The 25,322-nt window shown below is 50.2% G+C and overlaps 2 protein-coding genes across 14 annotated transcripts; one reads left to right on the plus strand and one right to left on the minus strand.

The window, feature by feature from the left end:
• Positions 1-1,067: 1,067 nt before the first annotated feature.
• Positions 1,068-12,372, plus strand: ATXN2L (ataxin 2 like). 13 transcript variants are annotated; one of them, XM_037814229.1, is made up of 24 exons: positions 1,218-1,507; positions 2,964-3,000; positions 3,181-3,237; positions 3,323-3,394; positions 3,736-3,886; positions 4,341-4,465; positions 5,005-5,096; positions 5,511-5,711; positions 6,288-6,463; positions 6,643-6,753; positions 7,327-7,521; positions 7,610-7,681; positions 7,937-8,007; positions 8,178-8,473; positions 8,554-8,623; positions 9,136-9,282; positions 9,410-9,482; positions 9,576-9,763; positions 10,133-10,262; positions 10,370-10,491; positions 10,659-10,871; positions 11,063-11,306; positions 11,456-11,615; positions 11,861-12,372. In XM_037814229.1, exons 1-23 carry the CDS (start codon positions 1,218-1,220, stop codon positions 11,608-11,610), a joined length of 3,288 nt encoding a protein of 1,095 aa, XP_037670157.1. In that variant the 3' UTR covers positions 11,611-11,615; positions 11,861-12,372. The 13 variants fall into 13 exon arrangements, with proteins under 13 accessions (XP_037670167.1, XP_037670156.1, XP_037670168.1 ...); XM_037814230.1 differs by having other exon boundaries at positions 11,884-12,372; XM_037814237.1 differs by having other exon boundaries at positions 11,063-11,252; positions 11,579-11,615.
• A 1,610-nt stretch (positions 12,373-13,982) lies between these two features.
• Positions 13,983-17,655, minus strand: TUFM (Tu translation elongation factor, mitochondrial). The gene is made up of 10 exons (XM_037814242.1): positions 17,497-17,655; positions 17,196-17,390; positions 16,601-16,767; positions 16,298-16,402; positions 16,045-16,209; positions 15,773-15,905; positions 15,593-15,697; positions 15,306-15,457; positions 15,079-15,198; positions 13,983-14,555 (listed from the first exon to the last, which is right to left on the minus strand). The coding sequence occupies exons 1-10, from the start codon at positions 17,618-17,620 to the stop codon at positions 14,382-14,384; spliced, it is 1,440 nt and encodes a 479-aa protein (XP_037670170.1). The 5' UTR covers positions 17,621-17,655; the 3' UTR covers positions 13,983-14,381.
• Positions 17,656-25,322: the final 7,667 nt, after the last annotated feature.

Below are 25,322 nucleotides of genomic sequence, written 5' to 3' on the forward strand. Positions count from 1 at the left end.
GGGTGATGAATGCAGAAATATATGACAATACTGTGATTGTATGGTATGTGAATATATCTCAATAAAACTGAATTTAAAAAAATCAATTAGCCATAAATGTGAAGTCTGATCTTCTCGAGGGCAGGAAGTGGTTCAATTACCATTGTACCCAAAGCATCTAGCCTAGTACCCAACTAACTTTGAATGAATGAATGCTGCCTTCAACACAGAGTTGATGAGTTGGGTAGAGGGTTTTGAACCAGACCTTAGGAATTTTGGCCCTCATAATTCTTGTCACTACAGTTTAAGGGTTCGTTCCCAGGTGTGGAGAAACCATTTAGATTAAACATAATTTAAATTTAAAATAACTCAGGATTAGGCATAAGTTTATGTGCAAATACTAGCACACTCAAACCGACTTTAAATCCCATCAGTCTTTTGTTTAACGCATAGAAGGACGAGAGTAGCTCCTTATAAAACCCACCACCTACTTGAAAGCCCTATCCGCCTCAATTTGTTCAGTCTCGGGAATTCTTTTGCACTTATAACTCCGCCCACGCCCCCCCTCATCCACGTGGCGGAAGAATCGCACGCAACGTGGGGACTTATCACACAACTGCGGAAGCATCCCGACGTTACGCCGGCGGCGTAGGCGGAACGGCCAGTTCTTCCTCCGCTTCCTCGGCTCCTCCCCCAGCACTTCACACGCTCATTGTGAAGCGACGGTGGCCGCCAGCCTTTAGGGCTGTTGAGAGCTAGAGACCTTAAGTCCTTGTCGTGCCTGAGCATCCGCGCTGCACCTTCCCCACTCCAAAGGCTAGAAGCGCGAGATTCACCTTATCTTATCTTCTCACCTCTCCCGCCCGGAGCTAACCGCCGCGGTGCGCGCGGGGATCTCGTGCTGCCGCGTCTTCCTTCTTCCCCCCGGGACCTCCCGCCCGCGCGTTCCTCCCCCTCCCCTTTCCCCGGCGACGCGCACGCGCGCCAGGCAGGCTCGCGCCCTCTCGCTTTCCTCCGGCCCGCGAGACCCCCTCCCCTTCCGCCTCGCGGCGCTTCCTCGCGCCGCGGTCTTCTCTATCCACCCCCGACACCGCCGGGCTTCCCCCTCCCCCCCGCCCGCCAACGGCGGGTCCCTAGCTTCCCGATCCCCCTCGCTTCCCGCGCTCTCCGGCGGGGGCCTAGCCCCGGCCCCCTGTCTTCCTCCCTTCCCCCGAATTCCCCTTCCGGGCGCTGCCATCATGTTGAAGCCTCAGCCGCCACAACAGACTTCCCAGCCCCAGCAGCCGCCCTCCACGCAACAGGCCGTGGCCCGCCGGCCTCCCGGGGGCACCAGCCCTCCCAACGGCGGCCTCCCGGGGCCGCTGGCCTCCAGCTCGGCTCCCTCTGGACCTCCCGCGGCCGCTTCCCCCTGCCTGGGGCCTGCAACCGCTGCCGGGAGCGGGCTCCGCCGGGGAGCCGAGAGCATCTTGACGCCGCAGACTCCGCAGCATCAAGAGAGGTCGGGGGCAGCCGCCATCGGCAGCGCCAGGTGAGGAGGGGTGGGCTTCCGGGAGGCGGCTCGGTTCCGGCCGGCGGCGGGAGCCTGAGCACATCCGCACGGGGCGGGCCCCCAGCGTGGCCGCCTTTGGGGGGCACCTAGGACAGTGGGGAAATCCCACTGAAGCTGGGAGTGGGTCCCCTCAGGTCCTAACAGGTCGGAGGAAAAGGGTCCCCAGGCGGCCACCGGTGCACTTAGAGACCGGGCTGAGCTTTCTGGGCTGGGCCAGGGCTCGGGATCCGAGGCTTTAGGGTAGGCGGGGCGCACCACGACTGTGCCGTCGGAACGGGTAGTTGGGGGGGTGAAGAGGTGAGCGGGGTCCCCGGCTCCATTACCACGAAGGGTCTCGCGGTCCCCGGCTTCAGCCAATGGGGAGTCAGCTGCGGGAAGGGGTCCCCGGTCGTAGCCAATGGAGGGGGGCGCGCGGCCCACAGTTTGGCCAATGGGGAGGGAGGGACTTCAGAGCGGGTTACTACCTCCCCCTTCCCGGTCTGACCAGTAGGAGGGGACCGGGGTAGGCTGGGGGGGGGGGGGAGCCGGAAGGAGGGACAACTGGGAGGACTGCGGGCTGGGAACCTCCAGCGCGCGCGCGCTCTTTCCGTACGTGCGCGCGGATGCTCTGTCTCATGACCCGGGCATTCGTGTGCCCGGGTTAACATTTTGGGCAGGGGCTGGAAGGGTATGGAGGAGTGCCCCTGTTCGTGGATGGGTACCGGAGGCTCCTCTTGGTTTCTTGCTGTGTGTGCGTTTGTGTTCTAATGGCATTGAGAGTGGCGGTACACGCAGGCGCATTGGGTTCTGATCGCGGGAGGGGGGATTTTGAAGAGACCTGTGGGCTTTAGGGCGCAGGCGCGGATCGGGCGAGGCCTCCCGGTGGGGAGGGCTTTTGCGGCTGCGCTGTCCCCCAGCCCCGCCAACGGCCCCCTCTTCCCCCTCAGCCACGGGTTACATCAGCCAGCGAAGAGCAGGGGTGCAGGGCGATTGGTGACCCCACAGAGTGGGTAACGGGCTGAATGGGTAATGAGATCGGGGGGTGCCTTTTTCCCAGGGTCCGGGCGTGAGGCTGCTGAAAACGATGGTCTTTTCTGTTTGGGAGGTAATGTGGAAAGCGAGGCACATCCACCTGTACACCTGGGGCATGCAGCCCTCGGTCCTGTGGAGAAAGTGAGGAGGTTGTGTTGAATTGGTTCTTTCTGGTAGCAGTAGACTGCCATGGTTGATTGAGATCTACTTCACTGGTATTTGCAGGGAATGTGTTTACTGGCTCTTAATGCCTGATCCTCTCTTTTTCTATGAGGTGAGAGTTTTAAAATCTTCCTTAATTGCTGTGTACCTTAAATCAGCAGCATCACATGGATGTGGTTCTGGGAAACCAGGCCCTTTGAAATTAATGGTTTAAGAAGGAATTGAAAAGGTTTAAATAATTTCTTGTGTTCTTCTTTTACAGGGGACAGAGCACAGGAAAGGGCCCCCCACAGTCACCGGTGAGTGCCCTTTTTTTCCCAAAATACAAGGACTTAAAAGATGCATAAGTCAGAACATAGAGTAGATTAGATACCAAAATAGAAGGGCATACAAAGGTGGGTGTGAGTGAAGTGGGCATTTAGACAGAAAATGAGGTATTGACAGGCCTCTCTTATTTCTCCCTTCTGTGTTACTGACAGGTGTTTGAGGGTGTCTACAACAATTCCAGAATGCTGCATTTCCTTACAGCTGTTGTGGTAAGGGGGTACCTAATGCCTAGGTTGAGAAATATTGTGAATCAGTTTGCGGGAGACACTCTCCTTATTATTCCCACTCTCACAGGGTTCCACTTGTGATGTTAAGGTGAAAAATGGTACCACCTATGAAGGTATCTTCAAGACTCTGAGTTCAAAGGTCAGTGTACTCGAATTAACTTATTTTCAGGGTTATGTGAAAGGAGGAGAGTGAAACAGACTAATTGAGGGTATGAATCGGGTGGGAGTGGTGTTGGATGAGATAGTTCTGCTAGCCGTTTCTATAGGCCTGTGCCAGAGTAGTGTTGCAAGCTATAAAAAATAAGGTGCTGAACAAATTTGGGGCTTTTGCTAAGTCCGGTAGCTGATGTTGAGAATAGAGTGCACTTGAGGATGTGATGTGGTGTTGGGAAAAGTTACAAAGGGTAAAAGAAAGAACATTTTTGCCTTCGCATTTCTTGATACTGACCCCTGGGTGTTGGGGAATGGGGGCTTTTGTAGTTTGAACTAGCAGTAGATGCTGTGCACAGGAAAGCATCTGAGCCAGCAGGTGGCCCTCGTCGGGAAGACATTGTGGATACCATGGTGTTTAAGCCAAGTGATGTCATGCTTGTCCATTTCCGAAATGTTGACTTCAATTATGCCACTAAAGGTATTGTGTCAAGCTATTATTTCAGACCTGGACTCTGTGCATAGAGAGGAGAGGGCAGTTTGTTTGCAGGTGGAAGATGGTGGCTTGATTCCCTCCATCTTCCCCTTCTCACCTCTTTTTCTGGGGGAAACTGCTGTTTTTCCTTCCTGAAGATGTATCTTGATCTGTAAGATATAGTGAGATTAATTCTGACCTGTATGTGGTTCTTCGCATTCTTCCTTTCTCCATGCTTAATTTTCAACTCCTTGCTCCTATTAAGATGAACTGTTAAGATGAAGGAAGCTTTCTTTATAGGCTGCCCTCTCACTTCCCAACCCTGACACATGCACACATACTCTAGATCTGGGTTTCTTAAACCTTTCTTTGCTCCTGTTCTACTTGTAATGGGGGCGGGGGGGGGGGGGGTGTGTGTGAAATATCAACTGCCTCCTGATCTTCCACTTGGCTCCCACAGACAAGTTCACCGATTCAGCCATTGCCATGAACTCAAAGGTGAATGGAGAGCATAAAGAGAAGGTGCTTCAACGCTGGGAGGGAGGAGACAGCAACAGCGATGACTATGACCTTGAGTCTGACATGGTACAGTCTTCCTTGCTAAGAACCTGAGAGCTGGGTGGCTCTGCTTCCAGAATGGGGATTGTTGACAGTGAGGTCATTCTTGAAATTGAGAGTTGCTTGATTGCAGTCAGATTGCAAATATAAACAGAAAATAGCAAAGCAAAATACCCGTATTATTTTTTAGTGTATATACCTTGCACAAGAATTTATTTTCCATGTATACACACCGAGCTATTTATTGCCTTATTGACTGGTGCTTTATTTCCATTATTTTGCTGTTAAAATAATGGCTTATTGAACTTATAGAACATCTATCCTTCACATCTTTAAGTTTTTCTGGGGTGTAAAGCTAAAGGTAGATTTGTTAGGTCTTAGGACTTTTAAATTTTACTGTTGCCGTTTTGCACTGCAATTGGTTGTACTAGTTGATACAGCTGTGTTCCTTTTTTTCCACTCTTGGTTTAGTCAAATTTTTAAGTTTCTCAGTCTGATGGGAAATGGCATGTTGCTTTCCTTGCTGGGTTTTAAAACATCCTTCCCACCCCCTGCCCACCCTGCAGTCCAATGGATGGGACCCCAATGAAATGTTCAAGTTCAATGAGGAGAACTACGGTGTAAAGACCACCTATGATAGCAGCCTGTCTTCTTACACGTGAGTGCCTTGGTACTTCCTGGGCATTGCATTTTGGGGTGTGGGGTTGCTAACAGGTAACGTAAGTCATTAGGTGGAGCCTGGCTTTTCCTCAGGCTTTTCTGGGGGTCCAGGTTTCCTTCTTTCCATTCCTGGTTTGCCTTGTGAACCTCAAAGGTTTTGTTTTTCCTGATTCCAGGTGGGTAAGAGAAACAACTCCTTCCTTGTGCATCTCTGTCTCTTCTGTAGAACTTGGAGATAGACTTGGGATTCTGCCCGGACCCAAATAGACGCTCATTAAATTTGTGCTCAGTTGTTGAAGGGGTTAAACTCACATATACTTGAGCTGGTAGCAGGACTAATAGAAATGTTTTCCCTTTTTCCCCTCTTGTTCTTTGGCATGGGGATGGTGGTGGTCCATGGGGGTTCTCTCAGGGTGCCCTTAGAGAAGGACAACTCAGAAGAGTTCCGTCAGCGGGAGCTGCGTGCGGCTCAGTTGGCTCGAGAGATTGAGTCAAGCCCCCAGTACCGCTTGCGGATCGCCATGGAAAATGATGATGGGCGCACTGAAGAGGAGAAGCACAGTGCAGTTCAGCGGCAGGGCTCGGGGCGGGAGAGCCCTAGCCTGGCATCCAGGTACTTGCTGGGAGCAGCCAGGACTCATGATATGGGCCTGGGCCAGGAGCTTTGTATCTTGTTGAAGGCTCACAACTGTGACATGCAGGTTAATGTGTAACTATTCCCAGTTTTTAGGATTAGGAGATTGAAGCCTAGAGGGGTTGAAATATTTTACCCAAGGTAATATGGTTAAGGCTTGTGGGTTTAGGGAGAAATTTTTTTTTTATTTTCCGCAATTGAGTGTGTATTCCTTCTTTTATTCTCTGCATATTCATCCATGTGTATTTCCTTCCCTTTGCAAAAATTAAATCAAACTGCATATAGTAACCTGTATTTTGTAAAAGCTGCACCATTGGGATACCTTTCTCCTAGGTCAGGCATGGTAGAATTGTGAAGTCTTGGCCAGATTGGTTGGGTTGGGGTTGACACAGCATAAGGTCATAAACCTGTGGCTACAGAACATTTAACTGGGCAGATCCTCAAGTGGGATAGTGAAAGAAGCTGGAGCCAGGCATTGAGGGTGGGGTGGGGGTGGGCTGCATCTTTCCAAAATGATGGGTTTTGTTTTTGCCTGACCTTATGTGGACTCTCTAGGGAAGGAAAGTATATCCCTCTGCCCCAACGAGTTCGGGAAGGTCCTCGGGGAGGAGTTCGGTGCAGCAGTTCCCGGGGTGGCCGGCCTGGCCTTAGTTCTTTGCCGCCTCGTGGCCCTCACCATCTCGATAATAGCAGTCCTGGCCCAGGTTCTGAGGCACGTGGTATCAATGGAGGTGAGTTGAAAGCAGGCTTTTGTGGGGGGGCCCAGAAGGGGATAGTAAGATGGGAAGAGTAATTGAAAGGTAGTATTAGCTGGGTTGGAAGGGTGATGCTTTTGGTGATTATATAATAGCAGGTATTTTGCCTCTTTTTTTTAATTTTTTCCCATCTCTTAAAAAATATGTATATATAGGCCCTTCCCGCATGTCCCCTAAGGCACAGCGGCCTCTGAGAGGTGCCAAGACTCTGTCTTCACCCAGCAGTCGGCCTTCTGGAGAAGCTTCTGTTCCACCTACTCCTGCAGGTAAGATTTCAACAGTGTTGGATGAAGACGTAGATAGAAATTTGTAGAGGATGCAAGTGTCAGTTGTTGCACGTCAGTTGTTGCACCGTTGGAATGGGAAACAGTTTCAGATTATGAGAAATTTGGGGGGGGGGTTGGATTTATTAATTTTGGGAAAGAATTTTATTTCCCTAGTGCAGAATTCTCAAACTACTGGTCCATTGTTTGTATCTGGCTGGCACGTCTTTTGTTTACATCTGAATTAGTTGCCAACGTTTTAAATCATAGAATGTACGTTTTCCAATTTCTTTTGAAATACAGAAATTCCTGCCAATGCTGAGCCTACCTTGCTGCATGACTGTAGTGGCCGGCACTAAGTCATGACTGCCCCTTTTGGCATTCTTGTTTGTCCTGCTGCCCATGAGGCCCTCTCACCTAGTACATTAGGTTACCTGCCTCGGCTTCATAGGCATTGAAGTTTTGTGTCCCTACCTAGTTTACAGACTGTCCTTGGTGTTAACTTAATAAGCCCCCTGTACCCCCATTATTTCTAGACTAGCAGTAGCCGTCATACAGCTCTCCCTTTTCTTCCAGTGGGCCGGATGTATCCCCCACGCTCTCCCAAGTCTGCTGCCCCTGCCCCAATCTCTGCTTCCTGTCCTGAGCCTCCCATCGGCTCAGCAGTGCCAACCTCTTCAGCTTCCATTCCTGGGACATCATCAGTCGTGGATCCTGGAGTGGGCTCCATTTCCCCAGCTTCTCCAAAGATCTCATTAGCCCCCACAGATGGTAAGAGCCAGATGGGTGAGGGCTGTGGACAATGTGAAGTCTGGTTCTGGACAGAGGGACCTTCAGGTGCCTTTTTCTTCTTGCTCAGTAAAAGAACTTCCAACCAAGGAACCTGGGAGAACTCTGGAGCCCCAGGAGCTGGCCCGGATAGCTGGGAAGGGTAAGGATTTTTTTTCCCCACCTAGGTCTTAAAGTTCCTTTGTTTGAGAGGGCATTTCAGTTAGGGATGTTGTTCCGAGTTCAGAAGCAGACATTGCCTATCTCCCCTTTATTCTGATTTCCTTTTTAGGATTCTTAAGAGCTTCTCTCCTCCCCCACCCCCACCCTGGTCTCTTTGTTCTCTGGGTTATTGGCACTGTGTAACCACCTTTGAAGAAGAAACGTATATTTTCTCCTTTCCACTATTTTCTCATAGTCCCTGGCCTTCAGAATGAACAGAAACGGTTTCAACTGGAAGAACTGAGGAAATTTGGGGCCCAGTTTAAGGTGAGAGATGGGAGTGAGGGAATGAGCTAGGAAGTTACCCTGGAAAAGTGTGGGGGGCTTATGGAAGAGGCGAAGTACTAGGTGGGATGGAAGAGATGAGATAAAGCAAAATGAAGCAGGGCCTGGGGTCTAGACCAGACAGCACTGTATGTGTGTTCTTCTCATTGCAGCTTCAGCCTAGTAGCTCCCCTGAGACCAGCCTGGATCCTTTCCCTCCCCGAATCTTAAAGGAGGAGGCCAAAGGGAAGGAGAAGGAGGTTGATGGTCTGTTGACTTCAGAGCCCATGGGGTCCCCAGTCTCTCCGAAGACCGAGTCCGTATTGGATAAGGAGGAGAAACTGCCCCTGCCACCAGCAGGAGGCAGTGAGGGGACAGAACAGCCCCCACCGCCTTGCCCAAGCCAAATTGGCAGCCCCCCAGTGGGCCTCATCAAGGGCGATGACAAGGATGAGGGCCCTGTTGCTGAGTGAGTTGGGTAGAGAGTTGGGTGGATGTCAGGGATGCTGTGGGCTAAGCCATGAGGATTTACTTTTTTTTCTCTCTTAGACAAGTGAAGAAATCAACATTGAACCCCAATGCCAAGGAGTTCAACCCCACGAAGCCTCTGTTGTCTGTGGTGAGATGGGATGGGAGAATGTGGGCTTTGGTTTCCATGAGGAGAGGGGATAGTAGAGCAGTGGAGGGGAGCATTTAATAGTTGTCAGGTTGTGAGAGGAGACAAGTGTAAAAGTACGTAGGGATAGCAGCAGTTGGGCTGGTGTTAGGAGTAGTGGAGACAGTTATCCAGGGCAGGAAGGAATCCTGATGTGTTTGATGTGTTTATCGGTTTTTCTCTGGGATTTACCATTTGGATCAGGGAGTTTTTGAATACGGTAGTTCTGAGCATGAGGTTTCATTCAAGCAGACTGACTTGGCCTCAGTCCCCACACTTGAAAGCATCATGATCTTGGACAATCCACTTTACCACTCTTGCCTTGCTTTCTCTCCCTATGCTTTGAGGCTTAACACAGATAAAGCATAGAATGGGTTTGGCACACAACACCCCACGAATGCTAAGTGCTATTGTTAGAGCCAGGGGAGAGGGGAACACAAAAATGATAAAATCTCTTCCTCCCTTGATCCTCACAGAACAAATCCACTAGTACCCCAACTTCTCCGGGGCCCCGGACTCATTCAACTCCTTCTATCCCGGTGCTGACAGCAGGCCAGAGTGGGCTGTATAGCCCCCAGTATATCTCCTACATACCTCAGATCCATATGGGGCCAGCTGTGCAGGTATGAGACTGGTTGGGCCCAGGGTAAGAGGTGTGGGGTTTGGTCAGGCTGGCTGGGGAACCGGGTTAGCCCATTCTGGGCATTTGTAAACAGGCCTTTCGGCATCATCTGTGTTCTCTTCCCTTAGGCACCTCAGATGTATCCGTATCCTGTATCTAACTCGGTGCCTGGGCAGCAGGGCAAGTACCGGGGAGCAAAAGGTGAGCAGGGTCGGGAGGGGCAGTCAGTGGGGCTGCCCAGCGCCTCCTGGCAGATGGAGCTTGAGCTCGGCACCGTTTCCCCCCCACCCCCAGGCTCCCTGCCCCCTCAGCGCTCAGACCAACATCAGCCAGCCTCAGCTCCTCCGATGATGCAGGCCGCTGCTGCTGCTGGTCCCCCTCTGGTGGCTGCCACGCCCTACTCCTCCTATATCCCCTACAACCCACAGCAGTTCCCAGGCCAGCCTACCATGATGCAACCCATGGCCCACTACCCCTCGCAGGTGACTGAGGCCCAGGAGGGAAGTGGGGTACAGATCTTGCTAGGGATCCTTTGTTGCCCACCTTTGAGACTCGGGAGCTCACGGGTGAGGTGGAGAGGGAGGAGGCTGTATTTCGCCTGGTGTTGGCTACGTGTGGGATGGGTGTTATCAGATTTGTGCTTAAATTCTTGTTCTTTAGTCATGGAACATCAGAGTTCAGTGTTCTCTCTGTAAAGTAAATAAAATAACATCTCTTTGGCGGATTCATGGAATGTTTGATTGAGGTGGTAGTGACTAGGCCCAAGTAGTTCTGAGCACAGGTTGATTGGGCAGGAGGACTTGCTTCTGGCTTCTTCTGTGCCAGCCACTTCTCTCTCCTTACCCCGCCAGCCGGTGTTTGCCCCCATGCTTCAAAGCAACCCGCGCATGCTGACATCTGGTAGCCATCCCCAGGCCATCGTGTCATCCTCAACTCCTCAGTACCCTTCTGCAGAGCAGCCCACCCCCCAAGCCCTTTATGGTGAGTTCTCTGCCCGCCCCCTGCCCCCCATCCCTGCCTCTGCTCTGGGCTGTGCTCTTTGGCCACTAAGCGCCCAGCAATGATTCTTTCTCCATTTCTTGCTGTAGCCACCGTTCACCAGTCCTATCCACACCATGCCACACAGCTCCATGCCCACCAGCCGCAGCCGGCCACCACGCCTACTGGGAGCCAGCCACAGTCGCAGCACGCGGCCCCCAGTCCTGTCCAGGTGCCTACCATGGGGGATCTGAAAGGTTGGGTCAGGAATGGGTAGCTGAAAGGGAGGGATAGAATAGAGCTAGGGATCGTCCCACAGTGGAGAAGAAACGGGTCAGTGGGTGGTCAGCCTGGGTACCAGAAGAGTGGGTAGCACTCACCCTTTCCTCCCTCTAACAGCACCAGGCGGGGCAGGCCCCACACCTGGGCAGTGGACAGCCACAGCAGAATCTGTACCACCCAGGGGCTCTGGCAGGCACGCCGCCCTCTCTGCCACCGGGCCCTTCTGCCCAGTCCCCTCAGAGCAGCTTCCCCCAGCCAGCCGCTGTGTATGCCATCCATCCCCACCAGCAGCTGCCCCACGGCTTCACCAACATGGCCCATGTCACCCAGGTAAGAGGCCAAGGTACCCATTTCCCTGGGTCTTTGTTCCGCTCTGAGCACATGAACCATCAGGGTGTCCCATCTGAATGCCTGGTGCTGTCTTTGTTTCTTCCTCCCAGGGAAGCCACAGGGGGATGCTGGGATCCTCAGAGCTCGAGTCAGGTTTCTGCGGTACTCCAGCTACTTTTTGTTCTTTGCAGGCCCATGTCCAAACTGGAATCACAGCAGCCCCGCCCCCTCACCCTGGGGCTCCCCACCCGCCCCAGGTGATGCTGCTGCACCCACCCCAGAGCCATGGGGGGCCCCCCCAAGGCGCGGTGCCCCAGAGCGGGGTGCCTGCACTCTCAGCTTCCACACCCTCACCCTACCCCTACATCGGACACCCCCAAGGTGAGCAGCCTGGCCAGGCGCCTGGATTTCCAGGAGGAGCCGATGACAGGATTCGTGAGTTCTCGTTAGCTGGGGGCATTTGGCATGGAAGAGCTGATGGGCTGCAGGTGGGGCAGGATGCACGGGTTCTGGGTGGGGAGTGAGGGGTCTTGGAGGCAGGGCTGTCCCACTGGGCGCCCGCCGACCTGCACCTGTCTGTGAAGTATGTAGGGTGGGCAGAAGCCACAGCCGCCGCCGCCAGGGGCTTGCTCCTGGCTCTGTCCTTTGCTTCCCTCCGTCCTCGCTCAGTTGTGATCCAGCAGCCCCCCTCCCCACTGCCTCCCCAGCTCTCAGTGACCCCGACTGTCTCCTGACTTAGCCGAGGTAAGGTCAGCGCAGCAGACAGGGCCAGGCTGGGGTGTGGGGGGCTGAGCTGGGCACACGAGTAAGGGCTCTGGCTCACTGGGAAACAGCGATTGATCTGTGCTTCTGACAGCCCCATGAGACGCCTTGAGGAGGCCGCTCCTACCCAAATACGCCCCCCACACTCCCCACTGGACGGCATTGGATGAAGGGACAGCTGCTTGGGTTCTAATGCTCCTGCTCTCTTCTCTTTCCCCTCCAACCAGTTCAATCTCATCCCTCCCAGCAGCTCCCCTTCCACCCCCCGGGGAACTGAAGATTGTCCTGGCCGCGACCTGAGACCTCCATGAGTGGAGGGAAGAGTGACCTATGTCTCTTCCCCCAGCAGCTCGGACCAGTCCCAGCCCCCCAATCCCCCCTTTCCCCCCGGGGAGCTGGGAAATTCCTGCCAAGCACCTTGAATTGGGAGGGGCCCCAAAGTGAGTAGGGTCAGGGTCCAGCAGGGTGGGGGGTTCCTGCTCTGACCCTGCCCACTCCGACCCATCTTGCCCTCCCATCCTTTCATCTATCCCCCGCTGGAGACGGAAGATCTTTTATTTTCTATTATTTATAACCTGAGACTTGGGCCCCCTGTTCTTTCTTCCCATTAACTTGAGTGACCTGTGTGAGAGACAGACAGACAGATGCCCCACAAGGATGGTTGGACAAGGACTTTTACTTTTTATTACATAAAAAAAAATAAAAAAATAATAATAAAAAAAATAAAATTTTAAACTAACTTAACCTGCCTAGCTTTCTCTTTGGAGAATAGGGCAAGGTTAGAGATCTCAGTCTTTCAACGGCTGGAGTTCTTTAGATCCTGGAGGTTGGGAACCTGGGGCCTTCGGTTGAGGGACGATAGAGCTTACAGGTGTTTCGCGTGGTGTCGGTTGTCACATTTATCTTATATTGTTCCTTCCCTGTGGTGGAAAAATTGTGTCCAGTTTCTCAACCTAGGGTCAGGGGAACCAGAGCAGGGTCTCTATGCTACTCGTTTGAGGATGGATTCGGAACTGTGACTCTTCTGATGGTGTGTAGTAGGTAACTGAGGTTCTGGATAACCAGATGACCAAAGTGGACAAGGTGTGCTTCTGCTGGCCAAGCCCCATTCCCAGGTGTGTCCCTATCCTGGTTCTGCAACCACTGGCCTCCCAGTGACTTTTCTCACCTCTAAATTGGCCTCAGTCTGACACGTGACCTGAAGCTTCCCATTTCTAGTGTTCTTTAAGCCTTGTGAATTACATCTACTTCACTGAAAGGCACTTTCATCTATTTCGGCCATTGGAAATAATGGCCTCACTGGTGCCCTGCTGAGTGACCTTGGTGTGGGGGGGTGCTTTCCATAAAGATGAAGCTGCTAGTGAGGAGAGGGGATGCTGGGATCCTCTGAGCTCAGTTCAGGTTTCTGCAGTACTCCCAGCTACTTTTTGTTCTTTGCAAACTAGGGGTTTATGGACAAGACCAGAAGAGCCAGGCTTGGGAAGCCAGAGCAGGTGTTTTTTTCAAGAAGGCAGTTTGGGGTTGTGACTGACCTTGGTTACCTTCTCTGTAAGATGAAGGTAATCTCACTCTTTCAGGGTAATAAGCATGTGGCTGGGGCACACATGCTCAGTGGTAGCAGCTAGAAGAAACTGGCTGGGACCAGGGCAGCAGGAATGAAGGTTAGTTGTCAGGGAAGATGCCACAGTGTGAGATAAGCACTGGGCATTTGCGGGGTGGGAGGGTGGGGAGTGACGGGAGGCAGGAGCTGGGAAGCCTTCCATTGGGCTTGGGATGTCTGCAGTACAACCCCAAGTTACATCTTTAGTACAGTGAAAAATGTAAGTCCTGTTTATGCTTTATGGAAGGACTATAGATTGGTTATAATTTATTCTTTTCTTTTTATTTCTAAGAGCAGTAACCAGCACTGAAAGGGAACTTACCCCCTAGGAGACCCAGACTTGTGCACTGAGAAGGGTAAAGCAAATAAAGCTACTTTAGACAAAGTCTTTCCTTAGGTCCTGCTCCCTTCTAGCCTGCTTGTGATCAGGGTTCCTCAAAACAGCTCTCAGGTTGGGCCCACAAACCTTTCTCTGGGCTGCTGGTTCTGGGTGTATTGTCCTTGTCCGAGCTTGGAAGAGGTGCCCATTAACCCCGGCTGAATTTTACCTATTTTGTATGGGGTCAGCATCTCGGCCAGTCTCGGGTCATTTTAGGTTTTCTTATCTACTCAGCATTTTAACCCCTCCATATTTTATGATAAAAAGCCTTTAAATCCCAGGAAATGTTGAAAATATTCATTCTCCAATCAATAACTTCTAACCCCTGTGTTTGGAATTGGGTATGCAGCAGTGATCAATCCATAAAAAGTAACATTTCTGGGAACAATTATATTTTATATTTATCAAGTACTTCAGGACAGCGTTTCCAGCCTCTACCTTAGATGTGAACTTAGTTAAAATGGCTCTGGGATGCTTCACAAGCTCATCTTCAATTCCTGGGCTTCAGTTCCCTTTTGTATCTTCCTGTCCTCTCCAGCTTATGCACAGGACATAAGACACACAGGCTAGACTACTATTCACGCAACAGTTTATTGGCCTATCCCAGCTGGCAGGCCACCCCGGCTGAATAGGGGAGTGTCTGTCTCAGTGTGCTCTACCAGATGACAAGAAGGGCTTCAGCTTGTGTCTTACAGGCGCCTGAAGCAGCAGAAGGCTGGCCAGCACAGTCCCAACGCAGGAAAGCCCGAGCAGAGAAAGGTCAGCAGACTCAGCCCCATTTGAGCTCCTTGTCCTCCTCAGTCATGGCTGGCGTATCGGTGACAAGGCCAGTGCCAATGGTCCGGTTGCCATCTCGCAGGGTGAAACGCTGACCCTTTTCTAAGATCATTGGCTGCCGCAAGACGAGGGTGAGCTTCAGATCCTCCCCTGGCATGGCAAGCTCCTGGAGGAAGACGAGATGGGAATGAAGCATGGCCTCCAGAGGGCCTTCATTCCCTTAGCTGCTGCTTCCCAGAGGTTCAGGTTCATGGGAGAATGTAGCAGGTGCTGTTGGGCACGTGCAAAGGCAGGAACGCATGAGAGGGACCAGGGATCAGTGTTCCAAGGTATGTTTTTGAAAAATTCAGAAATTACAGGTTACAAAGTGTCTTAGTCACAGGATTTCTCTGAGCCCCACATACTAAGAAACCCTCAAATAACAAGAGAAACAGAATTTTCTCCGTTTGCCTAAGGGTAAATGCTGATAGAGTAAGCTTCTAGCATACTTCACCCCAGGGCATAGTGAATGAGGGATCCCTCTAAATCCACTGGTCCAGACCCTTCCACCTTTGCCTACCTCACCAGCCAGCTTTTCTCCACCCGAGGAAATCAAGTCACCCTGGCATCTTTAGCCTCCCTGTGAATGAGGCAGAGCTGACTTAAAAAGGTCCCCTTCTACTCCTTCACACCTCTCAACACCTGCATACCTTCCCTGGGGGCAGGATGACACGACAGGCCATGTCCCAAGTCAGGGAGAACATAACAGGAATGAAGTGGGATACAAAGGGTTTGTGGCGGCCACCCTCCTCCTTGCTGAGGATGTAAACCTGGAGAACAGAAAGGGGCAAGGTGGAGCTGGGCCTGGCTGGAAGCACTGCTTCAGGGCAGGGGGCAGCTTGGCTCAGCCCTGCCCACCATCCCCTGGAGTCCTCACCTGTGCCTCCACCTTCTGGTGGGGCTGGATGGAACCTGGCTTGGCCATAACCAGGCCACGCCTCAGGTCTTCCCGCTTTAAGCCTCGGACCAGGGCCCCGAGGTTATCCCCTGCCTCTGCCCTCTCCAGACTCTTGTGGAACATCTCAATGCCTAGGAGGGACAAAAAAGGAGGGAGGGGAAGAGTCAAGGAAGGAGGGTCTGGGGTAGAAAGAAAGCACAAGGGATGTGCAAGGGAAGAGGTCAGCCTGGAGCCAGTCCCTGGGTGCCGAGGTTTCCCTTCTATACCTGTCACCACAGTGCGAATGCTTTTGTTGTGTCCCAGGAACTCACACTCGTCCCCCTTCTTCAAAATGCCACGCTCCAGTGTACCTGTCACCACAGTGCCCCGGCCTAGGAGGGAACAGGAGCAGTCAGGGACCCTGGGCTCAGCAATTGGAGAGGGGGTGTGAATGAGCATGGTCTCACCAGGGATAGAGTAAACCGACTCTATAGGCAGTAGGAAAGGCTTCTCCAGGTCCCGGGTAGGCACCGGGATGTAAGTGTCCACAGCGTCCAGCAGCTTCTGCACTGACTTCAGGCCTAGCTCAGGGTCACGTTGCTGGGAGGCAAAGGTGACAGGACTCTTGAAACCTCCACTCTGCTCTTTTTACCAAAATCACTTCCCCAGACTCAGGGCAGAGCTGTGTGCCCATCCAGCCCCATCATCCACCAGCAGTCTCTGCTGTCCCCACCCTCACCTCAAGGGCACAGAGGGCAGAGCCTATGATGACCGGGGTCTCCTCTCCTTTGTAGCCAAACTCAGTGAGCAGTTCTCGGATCTCCAGCTCAACAAGCTCTACCATCTCAGAGTCCTGGACAGCATCCGCTTTGTTCACATACACCACAACATGCTCTACCCCAATCTGGGGACAGGGAGAGAGATGGGGCAGGTGTCCAGAGTGGCCCAGCCCCAACTTTTTTCCTTTCCACCCCCATCTGAGTTCTGCATACCTGTTTGGCCAGTAATAAATGCTCTCGGGTCTGGGGCATGGGGCCATCATTGGCTGCTACCACCAGGATACAACCGTCAAGGGGGGCAGTGCCTGTGATCATATTCTGAGTGGAGAAACCAAACCCTCAGCCTAGTTCAATGACCTCCTAAACCCATCTAGCCCAAGCCAACTCCCCACCACCCACTTTGAGGGGCCATGGCCACAAACCCATTCATCTCCACTAAACTGCCTCCCCCATTAAGTGTAAATTTTATCCTGACAAGAGTCAGTTCCTAGCCCTGCAGTGTCCAGGACCTCTCACCTTGACATAATCTGCATGACCCGGGCAGTCCGTGTGGGCATAGTGGCGGGCAGCGGTGCTATACTCCACGTGGGCCGCGTTGATTGTGATCCCCCGAGCTCGCTCCTCCGGTGCATTGTCAATCTCCTCATACTTCTTAAACTTGGCCCCACCTCCCTCCGCCAGAACTATAGGAGGAAAGAGAACGCCCCTCTCAGCTCAAGCTCTGGAAGGGAGGCAGGGCTCTGGCCACGCTTCTGGGCCCCTCCCACCTAATCAAATAATAGTCTGGGAGGAGACTATCCCTCAAATCTCGAACCTTTCCAACAGAAGTAACTTTGAATCAGAAAGGAATGTTAAGAGGCTTCAGGGCCCAGCCCTGAGACTTCTATAAGATAAAGCCTCCGCTTACAGGGCACTACCCATGGCTAGAGGATTCCCCAAATGCATCGCAAAGTACTTCCTGTGCAGGGGACCTATATCTCCCGCATTCTCCATTCTACCGCCCGCCAGAGTCCTGGCTTCTGGGGTCACACTAAACACCTCCAGGGCCCGATATCCAGAACTCCAGCTCTCGCCAGTAGATCGAGAGCTGCCACAACTCAAGCCCGCTCACTCTTGGTGATGGCCGCAGTCAGCGTGGTCTTGCCGTGGTCCACATGGCCGATAGTACCCACGTTCACATGGGGCTTGTCGCGCACATAGCTCTTTTTGGCCTCGACGGCCAAGCCGCGGCACAAGAGGGGCAGCGCCGGGGCCTTCAGCGGCCGCAACAGACCCTGCAACAGAGAGGTGGCGCCAACGCCAAGGCCTGCCAGACAGAGGCTCGGCGTCAGAGCGCGGGTTCCAGCCCGACGCCCCCCACGTGCCGCCCCCTCACCCCCACCCTGGGCCACCACCGTTCTCCCAGCTCTCACTGCTGATGCGGGGCGCCGCGCGCAGCAGGGTTGCGGCCGCCATTGGGGTCGTGCTTGCACTCCGGATACCGGACCAGAAACCCGCGCGTGCCAATAGGAGAGGGCACTTGCGTCTGGAGGTCATTTCCGGCGAGAGTGAGGGCCGGGAGGACGAGACTGGGCGCCTCTAGCCACCAGTTTCTGTGATCGTCTCCGCCGACTTCCGGGCGCGGGGCGGAGGACGCCCAGGCAGGCGCTGGTGCCTGCACGTTGCACTCGGGTTTGTAGGGCTGAGGGGCGACGCATTTCTCTCTGGCGCTCCCGGGCCATTTGGAGCCTCCCATGATGCACCAAGGCCCCGAAGCGTCATGGGCGTTGTAGTTTGTAGCCCGGCGGGTCGGGAGGGTGCTTAGAGTCGGGGTTAGGTAGGGGCGGGCCGGGTCCGCAGGGTCCTGGCATCCGAGAAGCAGAGGCGGCCCCGAGGCGGACTGCTCAGGAACGTCCCGGGCCCGGCGGAGAGAAGCCTCGAACCCCTGGAGTCCGACTCGCTGCGCGGGGCTTGCAGGAGATCAGGCGGTCTCCATGCCGCTGCTGGAGGTAGGGCGCCTTTTGGGCGTGGGGATCAAGTGTAACCCCTCTCTCCCCTTGAGCCTTTGTTTTCTTATCTGTAAGATGGAAATAATAGTATCCACCTCATAGTGAGATCCTGACATCTGGCCGTGAGAGGAAATGAGACGGGCTGAAGTTTCCAACAGTCCCTGCCACTCAAATATCCACCCCCTGGCTCACAACCTGCCGGGACGCTGTACTGCCTGACTTCGCAGGCCAGAGCCCCCAGGACAGACAGAGATTTTTTGTGCACTCCTATAGCTCCTCAGCAGCCCAGGGAGAAATTTCCTGATCGTTCTCCCCCGCCCTTCACCCCGCCTCAGTTTTACAGATGACATCGGGGGTGAGGGCCCAGACTGGGGTGACTTTAAGGGCAACCTGAGTCTTGTTCTTGACGTTGTCTCCAGAACCTAACACAGGGCGGGGCATGCAGTGAGTGCTCAATAAGTGTGTTGACTGAATGAGTAATAACCTTTAACTTTCACATCCACTATTTCACCAGAACTTCCCAACATCACCCCAAGACGATAATAGCTGCTTCTTAACCCTGATTAAGTTTCTGAAACTCACCAGATCCTGTGATGTTATTGAGTGTTATTGAGAGTGCTTGTTTTTTGCATAGATTACCTGATTCTTCACCTGGAGATTATGATTCAGTGAGGTCTGGGCACTAACAGGAAACTATATTTATAACACACATACACACACCCCTTTCTTAAGCGCAGAGGAGTTTAGCCAGTTATGAACTAGAGCTTTTTATGTATCAGTTATTGTGCATATGCTTCATATTGGTACACAATCACTGCTCCCATTGCTACCCTGTGTGGTAGGATCTATTATTTCCCCCATTTTACAGGTGAGAAAACTAAGAATCAGGGAGATTAAGGAACTTAACACAGCAAAACCCCAAAACATGAGCAGTAAACCACTGTGTGGTCCTATTATTTAACTATCATTTTACGGATGGCTCAGATAAACTAAGGGACCTGCCAAGACTTCTCTCCTCCTGGTCCTCCAATCCATCAGCTCTTCTTAGAAAGGGCTGGTACAATGTAAAAGTGTTTTCTTTCTTCCTACCCTTTACCTCTGTCACTCCACTCCTGGGAATTTATCATAATAGTCTATTGATCATTGGGGGGGTTACAAGTTTTTTGGGTGTGGTATGTGAACTAATGGATTCTGTTTAGTGGTGTATTTATTTTTGTGTGTATTGGTTAAAAAAAACAAACAAACCTGGCACAAGTAAATGCTGAGTTTAAAAAACATGAATCAATTTAAAGAAGAGAATTTGGTAAATAGCATTATGGATAGTAAAAATTTTGGAAGGCAGTACCTGAATGAAGTTTGGGACACACACAGTGCTTAGAGTCCAAAGGAAGAGAAAATTTTATAGAGCCATTGACTGTCGCATCTTTTATAACAGTGGATGGATCAGCAGGAGTCTTGATTTACAGGTAACAGGACTTACATTGGCTGGTTTAAGCAGAAGAGGAATTTGTTAAAAGAGTACCGGGCAGCTTACAGACTGTAAGGAGGGCTGGATAAATAGCTAGAAGCCTAGATCATATGTCAGTATTTTGGTGTTGGAGGAGGATGAGGGATGCATTCTAACTTTGATGTTGGGGAGGCAGGACTGATAGGGAATTTCCCCCAGAAGTAGAAGAAAGTCTCTTCAAAAGATGTCTTCCTCAAAAAGTTAAACATAGAATTACCATGTGACCTGGCAATTTCACTCCTAAGATATACCCCCAAAGAAATGAAAGCAGGGACTCAGGCAGATATTCATACACTGGTGTTCACAGCAGCATTAGTCACAACAGCCAAAAGGCGGAAACATTCCAGGTGCCCATTGACAGATGAGTGAATAAACAAAATGTGGTCTCTTCACGCCATGGAATATTATTCATCCCTTAAAAAGGAAGGAAGTTCTGATATATACTACAACATGGGTGGACCCTGAAAACATTATGCTCAGCAAAATGAGCCAGACACAAAAGGACAAATAGTTTATGATTCCATTTATATGAAATATCTAGAATAGGCTAATTTATAGAGACAGAAAGTAGATTAGAGGTTGCCAGGGGCTGGAGGGAGGGATGAATGGGGGATTATTGCTTAATGGGTACGGGGTATCTGCTTGGAGTGAGTGATGGAAAAGTTTTGGTAATGGATGGTGGTGATGGTAGCACAGCATTGTAAATGTTATTATTGCCACCGAATTGTATACCTAAAAATGGTAAAATGGCAAATTTTATATGTTATATATGTGTATATACATATATATGTTGCCACAATAAAAAAAAAAAAAGATGTCCAGCCATGCCTGTAACAAATATTACAACGAAAGAGTGGCATGAACACAAACATCAAGTACGTAAATATGGTAGCATGAATTGTGACATAGCCCCTAGACGGAGCAGAGTTGCAGAGACGAGGGAGCCAGGCACCTGTGAAAATGCTTGTGAGCCATGTTAAATGACCCAGGGAGGAGCAGCTCCGCATGGCTACTACAGAAAAATAGCATGTGGATAGGGCAGGGGATAAAGAGATGGGGACAAAGGAAGTTGGAAACAATGTGACTTCAGCAGGCTGTGACTCTTCTTGGGGGAGGAGAGACATTTTTCTCTTTCAAACATTTATTTTTATGTGATTACAGTTAAAGAAAGAAGGGTTCTTTGTGCAAATCTTTAACTATAAAAAAGGTGCTCTTGAAATCAAAGGGCCTTCCAAGTTTCTCCCCTTCTCCCCCCAGCAGTCAGTTCATTCCGTTTTTAGCTGCAACTTAGCAGCAATTTTCCCATCTTCCTGCAGGTAGGGTGGCCCTTTCCGCCATAAATCCTGACCAATTTAGGATTCTGCTGGTGCTGGAATCCCCTGGTCCTTGCCAGGGCATTTGTTTAGGGTTGGGTATGCAACTCCTCTGGGGCCAATGATTGGTAAGAGAAGATCTGCTTGAGGAGACTTCCAGAAAAGGATTCTTCACTCTAAAGAAGGAAACACTGCCTCCCTATGGTTGTGCCTAAGAGCCTCCTCCTGAATGCCTCTTTGTTGCTCAGATGTGGCCCTGTCTCTCTAGCTAAGCCAACTTGAAAGGTGAAATCACTGCCCTCCCCCCTACGTGGGATCAGACACCCAGGGGAGTGAATCTCCCTGGCAATGTGGAATATGACTCCCGGGGAGGAATGTAGACCTGGCATCGTGGGACGGAGAACATCTTCTTGACCAAAAGGGGGATGTGAAAGGAAATGAAATAAGCTTCAGTGGCAGAGAGAATCCAAAAGGAGCCGAGAGGTCACTCTGGTGGGCACTCTTACGCACACTTTAGACAACCCTTTTTAGGTTCTAAAGAATTGGGGTAGCTGGTGGTGGATACCTGAAACTATCAAACTACAACCCAGAACCCATGAATCTCGAAGACAGTTGTATAAAAATGTAGCTTATGAGGGGTGACAAGGGGATTGGGAAAGCCATAAGGACCACACTCCACTTTGTCTAGTTTATGGATGGATGAGTAGAAAAATAGGGGAAGGAAACAAACAGACAAAGGTACCCAGTGTTCTTTTTTACTTCAATTGCTACTTTTCACTCTAATTATTATTCTTGTTATTCTTGTGTGTGTGCTAATGAAGGTGTCAGGGATTGATTTGGGTGATGAATGTACAACTATGTAATGGTACTGTGAACAATCGAAAGTACGATTTGTTTTGTATGACTGCGTGGTATATGAATATATCTCAATAAAATGAAGATTAAAAAAAAAAAAAAAAAAAAAAGACATAATGCTGAGCAAAATAAGCCAGGCACAAAAAGAGAGATATTGTATGTTACCACTAATGTGAATTCTGTGAAAAATGTACAATGTTTTATACTGTAGAATGTAGGGGACCTAGAGATACCAATTAGTGGAGGGGGAATGATAATCTAATAAGAACAGATAAACTATGGAGGGTAGTCTCAATGTTATGGGAATGCTCAGGAATGATTATGGTTTGTAAACTTTGTTGGATATAGTAAGATCATGCTGGAAGCAATAGAGTTATTTTAGGTTTTTTTTTTCTCTTATTCCTTTGTTTTCTTAGGGGTTGTTAATTTTCTTGGGGTATGGTAGGAACATGTTGGAAGCAATGTAGTTATTTTAGATTATTTGTTTTTCTTACTCCTCTGTTTGGACATGGTTTATTAATTTTCTTGGGGTATGGTAGGAACATATTGGAAGCAAAGTAGTTATTTTAGGTTATTTGTTTTCCTTAATCCATTGCTTTGTTTGAAATGTTGTGGGGTTTTTTTTGGTTGTTGTTTGCCTGTTTGTTTTTAATTTTTTGATAAACAAAGTTAAAAAATTGAAAAAAAATCAGTAGAAAAATGGGAGTAAAAACTAAATGACAAATAGGGTGGGATAGGGGGATGGTTTGGGTATTCTCTTTTCACTTTTATTTTTTATTCTTATTCTGATTCTTTCTGATGTAAGGAAAATGTTCAGAAATAGATTGTGGTGATGAACGCATAACTATATGATCATACTGTGAACAGTTGATTGTATACCATGGATGACTGTATGGTTTATGAATATATTTCAATAAAACTGAATTAAAAAAAAAAAAAAGTCAATTGGAAAAAAAAAAAAAAAAAAAAGGAAACACTGGAAGCGATGGACCTCTTTCTGACTCCACATGTGGCCCTCTTGCTCCCAGTTGGATGACGAGGCCAGAACCAAGAGGATGCTAGAAGACTGGAGTCCTTGTGGTAGGAGATGATGACTCTGTGGTTTAAGCCAGACTGCTTCAGGGTTGTCTTATTTGCAGTCCAGTACATCCTGACGGATACTCTTTTTACAACACTTGGTACCCTGAGACATTTGTCCTGGTTTTGCTATTTTGAGTAGGGTGGGGGCTGGGCTTCACGTATGTCTCATCCCCTGTACCTGGCTGTACAAGGCTCTGTGAATCTTTGCAGTCAAACTGTTAAGGAGCTTTCCTACCTGAAGGGAGCTGCCACAGTGATGCTCTCCACTTAACATGTCCAAAACAAGACTCTTCGTTCTCTCCCATCCCCTCATCCCTCCTTACAGATGTGAATAAACAGAACCACCATTCTCCTTCCCCTCACCATGTTCACCTAGCCCAATATCCAGCTCTGCTGGTTCCCTGGAATATATCCCAAATGTGACCACTTCCCACCATCGGCACTGCTGGCCCTGTGGTTCTGCTCGGTGTCATCTTTGGTAAGATAAGGTAAGAAAATCAAAGAGGATAATTGGTAAGAGGGTGACTTGGGGGCTCATTTTCAAGAGCTTTCCAGTGGGTCTCCCAGCTTCTATTCTTATTCCCAATACAGAGCAGCCAGATCAGTCTTTTAAAAATGTGCATCAGAAACTAATATTCCCTCAGTAACTCCTTGTGGCACTTAGAATAAAATCCAAACTCCTACTTTAAATGGGCGATTGTATGGTAGGCGAATTATATCTCAATAAAGCTGTTACGTTAAAAGAAAAAGTCATCCCAACTCCTCCCAGCGGCTCACAAGGCCTGCCTGGTCTGCCCCCCGCCGCCCACTCTGACACCCATGTGGTATGACTTTTCCTCTCACTCGCTCTTTCCCAGCCACACAGGCCTGCCTTCTGCTCTGCAAACATCTCGCGATTGTTCCTGTCTTGGGGCTTTGCAGATGTTCTTCCATGTTCTTGGAACATTCTTCCCTGCAGCTTTCCTCGTGGTTTGCTCCCTGACATAATTCAGGTCCCACCTCAGATGTCACCTCCTCTATTTAAAATAGCCCTGAGGTCACCCTCTTACCAATTATCCTCTTTGATTTTCTTACCTTATTAGTTTGCTTGGGTTTTGTTTGTTTGTTTTTTTTTAACTTTTTTTTTTTCTTTTTTCTGTCTCACCAGCTCATGACAGTCAGAGCTTCTTTTTCACTCTTAAGAGTGCCTGAACAATAAGCATTTGTTGAAGGACTTGTTTGTTGAATGGATTGTTCAAATTGAGCATGTATTATGGGTTTATGAAGTTTCCTGATGTTTTCAGTGGAAATCACATACTGTGTTCACATTCATTTTCTAAATAAAAGTGAGTCACTGTAACTTTTTGGGTCTCTGTTTTTTTATCTCTAAAATGGGGGCAGAGTGAAGAGGTTGAAATGTGAACTCTAAAATTTCTTGTAGCTCTAACTTCTAAAAGGATAGTGGGCTCTGGTGTGATTGGAATGAGTCCTGGGCTGGCCCAGCAACTGGGGCAAATTGAGGACTAGGACCTAGGGCTTTGTCCTTGAGACCTCTCAGCAAACCCTTATCGGACGCCTTGCAGGGCCTCCTCAGAAATCACTCGGGGCCTGGCCAGACTGGCATTAGCCCTTCCCTGGACCTCTGCACCAAGTGCCTCCCTACCTCTAGGCCTAAGCCCCCATTCTCTAGCCACCTACATCCCAGTCCCAGATGCCCTTCCAAACTTGGATCTGAGCTCTGATCACACTCCTGTCACTCAGGAGGGACTTGGGGGATGTCCCAATTGGAAACACTTCACAAATATCACACAAAAGGCAATCGAGAGGTGGCCTAGGTGGGTCAGCCTAGAGGAAGCCACACTTTGGAGCCTGAAACCGGAGGGAGGCTAAACTGCCAATCTTGGCAGAGGGGAAGGGAATAGTGTATGTAGTAGACTCAGAGGCAAGCCTGAGTAAAGCAGAAGGACTTTAGTTCTCTCAGAAAGTCCTGATTGAACAGGGTATGATTTGGAGGGGCAGGAAGTCCAGGCCAAAGCACCAAGAACGAATTCAATGTCCCAGAAATGAAGACGAAATAGGTGAAATCACCATCTCTTAGGGATAGGGGAGGATCAAGATGACTCCCCAAAGAATCCCATGAGCAACCACTTCACTTTCAAAGACCCCTGGTTTTCCTTTGAAGAGCCACCCTCTGCCATGTTCAGCACATGGGGTTTGATTGGAGCTAAGCTCAGCCTATCTCCCATGAAGGGTCCATGATTCAGTGTTTACCAGTCAGCATAATCCATCCGTCATGGTCACAAGTGATCGGTTCAGGGATGGTCAGTGAGTGGCCCAAGCTGAGATGATGAGACTCGACTCTGTTTCATTTGCTGGAGCTATGGGAAAAGTTAGGATCTTTTTCTGCTAGGGTTGTTAAAATTGCTGGTAGAATGTAAACATGGAGCTTCTCTTGCCTAAGAATAGACAGTCCAGAGAAAAGTAATGCTAAGGGTCTGAGACCAAGTTCAGTTGGC

This window comes from Choloepus didactylus, chromosome 21, assembly GCF_015220235.1.
Source record: "Choloepus didactylus isolate mChoDid1 chromosome 21, mChoDid1.pri, whole genome shotgun sequence".
Lineage (NCBI taxonomy): Eukaryota > Metazoa > Chordata > Mammalia > Pilosa > Megalonychidae > Choloepus > Choloepus didactylus.